This window comes from Megalobrama amblycephala, linkage group LG13, assembly GCF_018812025.1.
Source record: "Megalobrama amblycephala isolate DHTTF-2021 linkage group LG13, ASM1881202v1, whole genome shotgun sequence".
NCBI lineage: Eukaryota > Metazoa > Chordata > Actinopteri > Cypriniformes > Xenocyprididae > Megalobrama > Megalobrama amblycephala.
The window spans coordinates 7,201,750-7,214,383 of record NC_063056.1 but is presented as its reverse complement, the minus strand read 5'-3'; the positions used below and the strand labels follow the sequence as shown (position 1 = coordinate 7,214,383).

General features: G+C 36.8%; 1 protein-coding gene across 1 annotated transcript; it reads left to right on the top strand.

Annotated features, from left to right (window-relative positions):
- Positions 1-623: 623 nt before the first annotated feature.
- On the top strand, positions 624-4,513 carry ccr9b (chemokine (C-C motif) receptor 9b). Its single transcript, XM_048153931.1, has 3 exons — positions 624-961; positions 1,328-1,368; positions 3,048-4,513. Exons 1-3 carry the CDS (start codon positions 937-939, stop codon positions 4,086-4,088), a joined length of 1,107 nt encoding a protein of 368 aa, XP_048009888.1. The 5' UTR covers positions 624-936; the 3' UTR covers positions 4,089-4,513.
- Positions 4,514-12,634: the final 8,121 nt, after the last annotated feature.

Below are 12,634 nucleotides of genomic sequence, written 5' to 3'. Positions count from 1 at the left end.
AAATAAGTTGTTTTTCAAATAAAGTTTTCCAAGTGATATGACTGTTTGCGTTTTATATATATATATATAATATATATCTATATATATATATATATATATATTATTTTTTATTAATTACTTACCCTGTAACTATATGAAATAAGAGGGTAACAAGCTCCACTTTAATTTACCGCCCGTAATGTCGTACTTACCCTGTAACTACATGAAATAAGAGGGTAACAAGCTCCTCTTTAATTTACGGCCCGTAATGTCATACTTACCCTGTAACTACATGAAATAAGAGGGTAACAAGCTCCACTTTAATTTACGGCCCGTAATGTCATACTTACCCCTTAGTTATATGTCATACGTACCCCTTAGTTATAAAATATTTACAGTATAAATAATTAGTTATTTTCCTGGTTGTTACCCCTTTATTCCCAATAATTTACATATTGTTCCCCTATACTTACACATACTTACTGTATAGTTACACTATAATTATTGAAAGTTATGCTGTAAATTTGTTGTAATTACGCAGTACTTTCCGGGCTGTAATCTAAAGCGTTACCATAAACACTTAAGAACTTTTTCTTACTACATGGTGAAAGCAGCACCAAGTCAGAAAGTTTCATCTTTTGAGTCATAAGGGTATGCAATAACAACCCAAATCTCCATAAAGCAACTTCAGTGAAAAGACAAAGGATAGATACAACAGTTTAGAGCAGAAGGCAACATATATCTGTTCTTCACCTAAAATGCATTTTTGTACATCTTCTATGCAGAACAGTCACATGACACCAACGTGTGGAGCCTCTGAAGGGGCTGACATCACTTTGCCCTGACACGTGACATTTGGTGTTATAAACTAGTCTAAGACAATCGGGGAAGCTTATTCATCACTGAACCACTGAAATACTCTTGATTATCTGTTGTGATTCTACCAAGAGACAGAACATGAATGTCTCTACAACCTCAGACTGTAAGTATCAAAAATCATGAAAAATTGTATTTCATTTACTATGATTGTGTATATAATAAATACCTTGTTTAAAGATGTTAGGTATATTGGCATATTAGGCCATTATGTGAGATTTTTTTATGAACTGTTACCTGCTTTGGTCCTATATGTGATGAATTTGAATCGTTGAATCATATGATTTGAAAATATTCTGTGTATTCTGTGTATATTACCTGAATGATTTGTGGTTACATTAAACAACAATTTTTTTTTTTTTACATACATACATAATTACATTTACTTATTTATTGCTGAAGGGCTTTGAGGAGGCTGTTTCACTCTTCCATATGATATTTTGGACTGATAACATGATTTGTCTCTCAATAGATGAAAGTGAAGCTGTTAATTTCACAGATTTTACAGACTTGGTGAGTAGTATTATTATTGTATATATATAATACATAATATATATATTAATAATATTAATATTTTTGTGGGGTCCAAAATTCTGGAAAATTCTAGAAGTGTTCTATTTTGTGTATTTGGGTTAAAAAGTTTAATGACATATATCTAGTCAAATTTTGTAACACTTTTAAACTTTAAAGTTCTAAGATGTCATCAAGCTTTTTTGTCATAACACAACTCTTAAAGTCAATGCCACCCACAGCTAATGTTATCAGTAAGCAGAGGTTGAGCTCTGTTTCTTTTAGTGCTGCATGCTTATTTGGACATTTGATGTGTCAGTCAAGTGAAACTATCTATACTAATTCATATCTTTGTCTCTTATTATCTGATGCACCTCTTGAATTGAGATCATACAGACAGATTTGACTGTTACCACATTGTGCACAATGAAATGATTTTCCAAGGTGTGCGTCACATATCCTTTATCTGTTATCTGTATGTATGTCAGGATGGAACAGAATCTAGTGTTTGACATGCTCCGAAGGGGCTCTGTTTATGTCGACCCCCAGGGCGGGTGACACTCTATCTGTTTGTGCACGCTTCAGAAAGGGTTGAAAGAGGATGTGGATGCGGTGTACTTGTGTGGTTTCTCCAATAGAGACACCTGCACCTGATCTGAGCAGTGGAATATGTTTCGTAAATTTAGATTGTCAAAGTTAGCAGGGGTGTGATGTCACACTGATTCACTCTTTACTGATCAACTGGATTACAGCTGCAAAATGGTGAGAGACTATTGTACCACTGTAGACAGGAAGTGGCTGTCAGTTGAGTTGAAGATTGTCTGAAAAGACAGTGGGAAACAAACATCTTAGCTTCATAGTCAGCATTCTGAGAGGATTTAGAAGAAAAGCTAATAAGAGAATTTAAAGGAATATTAAACCCAGAAATCTTTTACTCACCCTCATGTCGTTTCAATCCCGTATGACTTTCTTTCTTCTGTGGAACACAAAAGAAGATATTTTGAAGAATGTACAGGCCACTCTTTACCATATAATGAAAATGACTGAAGGCTGTCAAGCTCCAAAAGGATGACAAATGCAATAAAAGTGGTTCACATGACTCATTCACAATATTCCAAGTCTTGTGAAACCATATAACTGTTGAACAGACCAAAATGTTCTTGTTATATTCATTTAAATATTTGTCCTCCACTGTTGCCATCCATTACAATATGTGCCTTAAGACAAAACACACCAGTTTTGATGGCAATAATGTTGTGATGTCAATGGAATGTGACCAATTGTGATGTGGCAAATTTTAATATTAGTGGAAGGGCAAATAAAATGTGTTAGGGAAGAATATAAGTGAATAAACTTAAATTTCATTTGTCACATGAATGTATCGTCTTGAGAAGACAAAATACTTTTAGAATATAGCTCAAAAGTCACATGAACTGCTTTTGTGCTTATGATTCTTTTGCTGCTTTTTGTCATTTTGGAGCTTGACATTCCAAATCTCCATTAATTTTCATTACATGAAAAACAAAGGCCAGTGTGTTCCTCAAAACTCCTCTTTTTGTGCTCTACAGAAGAAAAATGTTCCTTTAGATAATTGGAATGTTTTTAAGTAAATCTGTAAATCAAATGAAATGGTCATTGCACAGAATTCAAAGTACCTGAATATATCGTTTTTTTCATTTCAGACAACTGATGATGACTACGAATCAGATCTGGGTGGATTATGTAACAAAGAACTAGTGCGACAATTCAGTAAGACATTCGAGCCCCCTCTCTACTGGATCATTTTTGTCGTGGGGGCTTTGGGCAACCTACTGGTCGTCTGCATCTTCACAACTGTGCGAAACCGTCTCAAAACCATGACTGACGTCTACTTGCTGAACCTGGCAGTGGCTGATCTTCTCTTCCTTGGCACATTGCCCTTCTGGGCAACAAATGCGGCTCAGGGCTGGGTGTTCAGCCAGGCCATTTGCAAAGGAGTTTCTGCGGTCTACAAGATTAACTTCTTTGCCAGCATGCTCTTACTCACTTGCATTAGCGTGGATCGTTACATTGCCATCGTCCATGTAACCGAAGCGCACAACTACAAAAACAAACGCATGCTGTATAGTAAGATAACTTGTGTGTTTGTGTGGCTCGCCTCTTGCCTCTTAGCTCTACCGGAATTTCTCTTTGCCAAAGTGAAAATCATAGGCCCCCAGCACAGTTCCTGTGTCATGGTATACTCCATCACAGACAACAATCTTACTAAAGTCTTGGTGTTGGCTTTACAGATCTGTGTTGGCTTCCTTCTCCCATTGCTGGTCATTGTTTTGTGTTACTCAGTCATTATTCGTAAACTCATGCAGGCTCGAAGCTTTGAAAAACACAAGGCTCTGAGGGTCATCTTTGCAGTTGTGGCTGCTTTTGTTCTCTCACAGTTGCCATTCAATGGATATCTGATTATAGAAGCAGGCCAAGCCAGCAATGCCACAATAACGGACTGTGAAGTCATGCAAAGCTTAGATATGGCTGGCCAAATTGTGAAGTGTCTTGCCTACACACATTGTTGCCTGAATCCCATTCTGTACGTCTTTATCGGGGTTCGCTTCCGGAAGGATCTCTTGAGCCTGCTTCAGCGCATGTCCTGTAACCTAGGACTGGTCGACAACAGCAAACTGCAACAAGTTCCCAAGAGGCCTTCTGTTATGTCCGACACTGACACCACCCCTGTTTTTTCCTTATAGACCTGTCTACTGTACTTACCATATCGACAACTTCTTCAAAAACATTTTCTTCATCTAGTGTGTTATTGGCATGTTAATGGCATGACAGACTTATTTTTCAGAGTTATAGGTCCTTATAACCACAAACATTATTGTGCAAGCTCTATGAAATGTGCTTCATTATAGTACTATTCCTGTATAGTTCACTGGGAGTACATGCTTGGAAATTGTGGAGATTTATAGATTCTGTTCATGAGCATTTAACCAGCATTTTAAGGATGATTCCAGTCAGAGCAGTATATTGTGTCCTAGAGGTATACTATCATGCTTTTCATACTTTTCTAGCAAAAAAATGTTGCAAAATTACTATTGTACAGTGTACATATATTTTGAGAATTTGTTGAGTGTAATGGATTTCATTTTGTATTAAAAAAATGGGATAATGACATGAGTTCTGATTTTCTTTTTCTTTTTTCTTTTTTATAAAATCTCTATTTACTCATATCAACTATAGGGTCAACTTTGGTCCCATGAACCTTTTGAAAACAAAGTATTTTAAATTTTTTGTTGTTGTTTATTTTTACATGCACTAGTTTAAATTGTTGACTTAAATTGCTGGTTGTAGAAGAACTGTGGGACAATCAAAAATGTACAAAAACATTCAAATATTGGAACTGTTTGATTATTTCAGTCTTTGTTTATATATTTAGAAAATATATATACATATATTTAAAAATATATTTAGTTTGAGTTTAAGTAGCAGAAATAAGTAGCAAAAATAAGTGATGAAGGCATGCATGATAAAAACTTACAAGACAGTTTTAATATAATTGAAATCTGGTAGTTTTAATAAAAATCAGCCCCTGTATCACTGAATGAATTACCTAATGTTGAAGAAACACCCACATATGTTTAACAAGACATATAAAAGACCTTGTGTGCCCAGGAATGGACAACAAGTGGTTGGTCACTATTGTGGTTAACTCATTCAGTTGTAAACGGAAATAGTAGGCTTTGCACCAGATCAGGAGCACTCCAAGGCACTGACGTTGGTTAATTCATGCCTGTACAAACAGATGGTGTACCACAAGACACAACCGCAAGAAAATATCAAGAAATAAATGGCATGAATACAGCTTGCTGATAGAATCTGATGGAAAGCTTGCTAAAAATTATGCTTAATGCTGAAAATAATTTATTGTGATTAATCCGGAATCACTTACAGGAAATATAAAAAATAAAAGTGTTTCATGATTTAAAAGTATAGTTTACCCAGAAATTAAAATTGTCATAATTTACTTTCCTTCATGTCGTTTCAAACCGTATGATTTTCTTTCTTCTGTGGAACACAAAAGATGAATTTTTATGAATATCCTGGCCCTGGTTTTCAATACATATTTCAATTATATTTCCCATACAATTTTGCAAATTATATTTTCTGTTATCAATAATCTTATTCATAAACAAATTATCATATATGATTATCAGGCCACCGGGTCTTTTTTTTTGTTCAATCCCAAGTGAAAGCCACATGGTGTTTTTTAGCTGTGTGTAACGTATTTTCTGTGGTAAGAGAAAAGTTTGTGAATGTGGCTTCTGTGCACTGCCATGTTTTCACTATGACTGTTATGATGTCTGGTGTGGAAAACGTTGAATAATGAAAAAACTGTCTGGTTGGCATGCACTGTGGGTTATGGTAAAGCAAAAGTGACACAGCAGTTTCAGATGGTATTAGATGCAGAATGAGACCATGCATGCAGAGTATATTGCACTGATATATCAGCTGCCACAGCAGTAATGCAGATTTATGCAACTCCAGGAAAAGGCCATTGTAACACGCATACCAAAAGTCCACTTTCGCTCAAGAGACAATGGCTTCAGTGAAAGAGAAAATGACTACATGAAACAAGTTAAACAAATGAGAAGTTTGTATTTTTCCCTTGCAAATAAAAAACAAAAGGAAAATAAAGAAAACTGATGACAGTACTTTCAAATAAACATTTCATGAAAATGAATTCTTTATAATGGACCTCTTGAGTTTAGTTGCTTTTTGAGGTAAGATACTATATATATATTAATTTCTATTCGCTTATTTTTGAATGCTATTATTACTATTAATAATATTTTCTCTTCCAATCAAATAATTGTATATTTATTACTATTTTAAAGCCTATTTTTTATTTGCCCTGGAGCCAAATTAGCTATATTAATTCATTTATTAGATTAATTAGATTATTTACTCATTTAGTTTAAACTTAAAATAATCTTCTCTAGTTATACTTTTTTTCTTTACCTTGCGTCACTTTTGCAGTACCAAATGTGACACTTGTTACCCAAGCTTTGAATGACCTCTTTTATGGAATTCCTTTTAGAATGAAGAAAATTAAAAAACAAAACAAAACAAAAAACAAAACAAAACAAAACAAAAAAACAGAACAAAACAAAACAAAACAAAACAAAACAAAACAAAAAACAATGAAAGGATTCACAGGTAAGATGACCTTGTTTACATGAACTAAATGCTCATTCAATTTGAATATTCTTATGTTATGTATACAAAGTGTCCAATAAGACAGAAGTTGGAACTCAAATTCAGTTCCGATATGATATGATTTTTTTTTTTTTCTAGTTTTACACTCCTACTCCACTCTGTTTCAGCACCCTGTTTGGTTTACAGAGCAATATAGTCCTTTGGAAGTTGGCGTGGCTCCAGAACAGAATACAGTTCTTGTTCACTACTGAGGCACATGTTCAGTGATGTATAAATATATAGTCAAGTCAAGTCAAGTCAAGTCAAGTCACCCTTATTTATATAGCGCTTTTTACAATGCAGATTGTGTCAAAGCAGCTTTACATTGATAATTGGTATATAATTTTCCTTTTAAAGAATAGTGTCAATGCAGGCAGATCAAAAGCACTGCTGAATAAATGTCAAGAATACTGTTGAATATCAAATGTCAAGTCAAATTAAATTAAATTAGGGCTGCACGATTAATCGTATTTTAATCACGATAACGATATCTGCTTCTCCCGATTGATTTTAAATAATCGTCACGATATTGGCCCACTCTATGAAAATGAACATAATTTGGAAATATTGGAAGTAATATTAGGAGTTTCGCTGTTTTATCTTTTGAAGTTCCTAAAGGTTTTACCAGTTTTCATAATGTTGATCAGCTAGAAATGATTGTTCTTTGCTTTACAAATTTGCCGGGCAATTTGAATCTGGTTTGTCTTATTGCAAACGAATTTTGTTGCTTTAAAATCTAATGTGAATACATATTACAAAGCGCTCACCAAAACCATGTTTTGTATTGATTTACCATCTAACGAAGTTATCATAGTTGGTTAAATTAAGTCGTTGTGCCACCTACAGGCCTTTTGGGTGAATTGTAGGTTGGTAAAGAACTTGCAAAATAGCCATAATTACATTACTCTTTTTGATAGAATAAACGTAATTAATAATCGTGATTATATTTTTTGGTAAGTAACAATTGGTAAGTTTCGTCAGGGCGCGAAGAAATATAGAGCTGAGTATCATCAGCGTAACAGTGAAAACTAACACCATGCTTCCTAATGATATCTCCCAAGGGTAGCATGTACAGAGTGAAAAGCAACGGTCCTAGTACTGAGCCTTGCGGTACTCCATATTTAACTTGTGATCGATATGACATCTTATAATTTACTACTACAGACTGATAACGGTCAGATAAGTATGATTTGAACCGTGCCAATGCAATTCCACTAATGCCAACATAGTTTTCAAGTCTATTTAAGAGAATATTGTGATCAATAGTGTCAAATGCAGCATTAAGATCCAGTAACACTAATAGAGAGATACAACCACGATCTGATGATAAGAGCAAGTCATTAGTAACTCTGACGAAAGCAGTCTCAGTACTATGGTACGGTCTAAATCCTGACTGGAAATCCTCACAGATATTATTTCTTTCTAAAAAGGAACATAGTTGCGATGAAACTGCCTTTTCTAGTATTTTTGACAGAAAAGTAAGATTTGAGATTGGCCTATAATTGACTAATTCTTTAGGATCTAGTTGTGGTTTTTTAATAATAGGTTTAATAATAGCCAGCTTAAAAGTTTTTGGTGCGTATCCTAATGACAACGATGAATTAACAATATTAAGAAGTGGATCTATGACTTCTGGAAGCATCTCTTTCAATAGCTTAGTTGGTATAAGGTCTAACATACATGTTGTTGATTTTGATGATTTAACAAGTTTAGACAATTCTTCCGCTCCTAAAGCAGTAAATAATTTGAATTTTTCTTTAGGGACACTACAATGCAAGGTCTGACACGATACTGTAGTAGACGGTTGCATGGTTATAATTTTCTCTCTAATATTATCAATCTTGCAAGCAAAGAAGTTCATAAAGTCATTACTGTTGTGCTCTTTGGAAACATCAGAAGTTGAAGCTTTATTTCTTGTTAATTTAGCCACTGTATCAAACAAATACCTAGGGTTGTGTTTATTTTAGGGTTTAGGGTTGTGTATAGTTTTGAGAAATAGGCAGATCTAGCAGTTTTTAAGGCCTTTCTGTACTCAATCATTTTCTCTCTCCACGAAATGCGAAATACTTCTAGTTTTGTTTTCTTCCAGCTACGCTCCATTTTTCTGGCTGCAGTTTTTAGGGCCCGAGTCTGCTCAATGTACCATGGCATTGGATTAATTTCCTTAATCTTTTTTAAATGCAAAGGAGCAACTGAATCTAATGTGCTGGAAAAGACAGAGGCAATAGTTTCTGTTGCAACATTGAGGTCTTCTAAGCTGTCTGGTATGCTAAGGCGATGAAACTGATCAGGAAGATTATTTATAAAGCGATCTTTAGTGGTAGAAGTGATGGTTCTACCATATTTATGGCGGGGAGGGAGTTTAGCCGCTTTCACCAAATGTAATATACACGAGACTAGATAATGACCTGAGATGTCGTCACTCTGCTGCAGAATTTCAACGGCATCAATATCGATTCCATGTGACAATATTAGATCTAAAGTATGATTACGACAATGAGTGGGTCCCGACACGTGTTGTCTAACACCAATAGAGTTTAGAATGTCCGTAAATGCCAATCCTAATGAGTCTTTTTTATTATCTACATGGATATTAAAATCACCAACAACAAGGACTTTATCTGCAGCTAGTACTAACTCTGATAGAAAATAAGCAAATTCTTTAATAAAGTCTGTATGGTGTCCTGGTGGCCTGTATACAGTAGCCAGCACAAATGTTACGTAAAGCACCATCACTTCGAAGGAATTATATTTGAAAGACTTTTGACTAATACTGTAAATATTACTATAAATTACAGCAACACCTCCCCCTTTGCCTTTCTGTCGAGGATTGTGTCGATAATCATAACCTTGAGGGCTGGACTCATTTAAAGTAGTGTAATCGTCCGGTTTTAGCCAGGTTTCTGTCAAACACAGCACATCTAGATTATTGTCTCTGATAATATCATTTACAATAAGTGCTTTTGAAGAAAGTGATCTAATATTTAACAATCCAAGCTTTATCATTTGTTTATCATTATTATCTCGATTTTTTATTTGTTGAACATCAATTAAATTTTTTTCCATTAAATGGGTTTGGAAGTTTTTTGTTTTTATTAATTTGGGGTACAGACACAGTCTCTATGTGATAATATCTAGGTGTAAGAGTTTCTATGTGTTGGGATTTATCTGACTTCTGTAACGTGAGGCAGCTAGCAGACGGTCGGTTTAGCCAGTCTGTCTGCTTCCTGACCTGGGCCGTAGTTTGTCATGTTTCAGCTCTAAGACTATGTGCCATATTACTAGAGAGAAGAGCAGCACCATCCCGGGAAGGATGAATACCATCTCTTTTCAACAGGTCAGGTCTGCCCCAAAAACTTCTCCAATTATCTCTGAAACCTATATTATTCTGCGGACACCACTTAGACAGCCAGCCATTGAGTGATGATAATCTAATAACTATCTCATCACTCCGACGAACAGGAAGGGGACCAGAGCAAATTACTTCTCCTGACATTGTACTTGCGAGTTCACACACCTCTTTAATGTTAATTTTAGTGATCTCCGACTGGCGAAGTTGAACATCATTTGTGCCGACGTGAATAATAATTTTAGAGTATTTACGATTAGCATTAGCCAGCACTTTTAAATTTGCTTTGATGTCAGGTGCTCTGGCTCCCGGCAAACATGTGACTATGGTGGCTGGTGTCTCTATTTTCACGTTCCGTGTAATAGAATCGGCAATTACTAGGGCACTTTCAACAGGATTCTCAGTGGGTGCGTCACTGAGTGGGGAGAACCTGTTTGATGTTCTTAATGGAACGGAAGAGTGGTGTTTTCCGCGACTAGGCCGCCTCACCGTTACCCAAGTGCCCTGCTGCGCGGGCTCTACAGCCGGAACCGAACAATGTACAGAGTTCACTAAGCTAGTCGCATCCAAAACAGTATCTGAAGCCCCTGCATTCTTACTATCCTCGATTAAAGTTTGGATGCGTGTCTCTAATTCTGAGATTCTCTCTGTCAGCCTGACTATTTCCCTACATTTATGACATGTAAATCCCTCGTCGCTGACAGAGAGGGCTATGCTAAACATGTGACAGATGGAACACGATATAACACTGGGAAAGGATGACATAACTCACCGTGTTTGTAGACTGATCCGAGTTGCCACAGCTGTTTGATGAACGCGTTGGAAGAGGAGCGCGCAAAACTGATGACAAGTTAAACAAGCTAGCGGGATACAATACGGCATACACTGCAGAGGAATGGCATGCATGGGTGCCGTCCACGAAAGAAGCCTCTCCTAAAGCCCAGGCACAAAAAAGCCCACTTAGAGTTTGCCAGGGCCCATGCTGACAAAGATGAAAACTACTGGGACTCTATACTTTGGAGTGATGAGACCAAGATAAATGTATTTGAAACTGATGGCTTCAAAACTGTATGGCGTTGCAAAGGTGAGGAATACAAAGAAAAATGCATGGTGCCTACAGTGAAACATGGTGGTGGGGCTGCGTGAGTGCTGCTGGTGTCGGGGAGCTGCATTTCATTGATGGCATCATGAATTCACAGATGTACTGCTCTATACTGAAAGAGAAGGTTCTACCTCCGTGCCCTTGGTCGTCGTGCACTCCAACATGACAATGATCCTAAACACACATCTAAGGCCACTGTTGGATTTCTGAAGAAAAACAGGGTGAAAGTGATTCATTGGCTCCTGATCTGAACTCAATCGAACACTTAGGGGGAATTCTGAAGAGACAAGTTGAGCATCACTCTCCATCCAGCATCCAGTCTCTAAAAGAGGTCATTCTTGAAGAATGGAAAAAGACAGATGTTGCAAAATGTCGCCAACTTGTTCATTCCATGCCTAAAAGCCTTTGTATGGCCTCCATGATTTTTAATGACAGAACCAAGTACTAGATGTAGTAGTTGTTGTTGTGGGATGTCCTCATTTTTGCATCACCCTAATTTGAGTAAAACTGAAAAATGTGTAATCTAAAAATTGTTTTTGTGTTCATTGAGATATTGTTCAAAATGTTACTTTTCAAAGGGGGTGTACTCATTTATGCTGAGCACTGTAGGACGGCGATGAGCAACGCTCCCCAAAATCTTTTGATTGCAAGTCAGTTTCTGCAAGACCTACAGTATGGGTTTCAAGCTGTGTGAAGTCTGTGTGAGTCCAATAGACCCCCCAATGATCATGACGTGTATTTTGCCTGGGCTGTGTCCATGCGGAGGCTGCCATTGAGGAGCCTAACTGCCCTCAGTGCAACACCATGAATGTTAGGACTCTCCGCAGAAGGATAGCCCTCTTGTTCAACGAAATGTCTACCTCCAGTCAGCTGCCCTTCCTCCCTACCATCTCGATGGGGTTGCGAGTCTGGTTTTTTCCTGAGTTCTTTCCTGAGGTGCACAATGAGGTGTCCAAGATGTGGCACGCACGCCCCATATTTGGCTCGTCACTTCTTTCTTTGGTGGATGGTGCTGATCTTCAGGGCTATTCTAAACTCCCACCAATTGAAGAAGCTGTCAAACATAAAAATATGTATATGTGTATTCTGATGTTTCTTTTTTTCAGCTTTTAGCATGGCTCTAGTAACCTGAGTTACACCATGACAGCTTTACTGACACAAATATTCAAAATTACAGATTGGTTGTTTTTAGACCTACTGTACAATGAATGTACACAGTATTTAACCGTATAAAAAAATACACGATTATACAGGTCAATAATCATGAAGCTTAATATAATATTTTTAAAAAAGTATAACTTTACAATAAGGTCTCATTTGGTAACTGTAACAAAGTCCACTGGAGGCGAGCGTAGTGAGAACCCAAGTGCAGTTTTAATAACATTCCAAAACATGAACAAAAACAAAGATGTGGCTTGACATGGCTTGACTTGAATACAGAATAACCTGAACATGAAACACCAAAACAAGACTGGCGTGGCGGCCGTGGCGTGACGAGGCTCTGGCCTGGCGGCCATCTCGGGGTGAGACACTGGTGTGGCGGTCATCTCGGGGCGAGACACTGGTATGGCGGCCATCTCGGACAC

Bases quoted from the DNA above. Each gene is read 5' to 3' on its own strand.
- ccr9b (XM_048153931.1), top strand. From the start codon at position 937: ATGAATGTCTCTACAACCTCAGACT. The intron at 962-1,327 runs GTAAGTATCAAA...GTCTCTCAATAG, and splicing joins TGTCTCTACAACCTCAGACT to ATGAAAGTGAAGCTGTTAAT. The intron at 1,369-3,047 runs GTGAGTAGTATT...TTTTCATTTCAG, and splicing joins TCACAGATTTTACAGACTTG to ACAACTGATGATGACTACGA.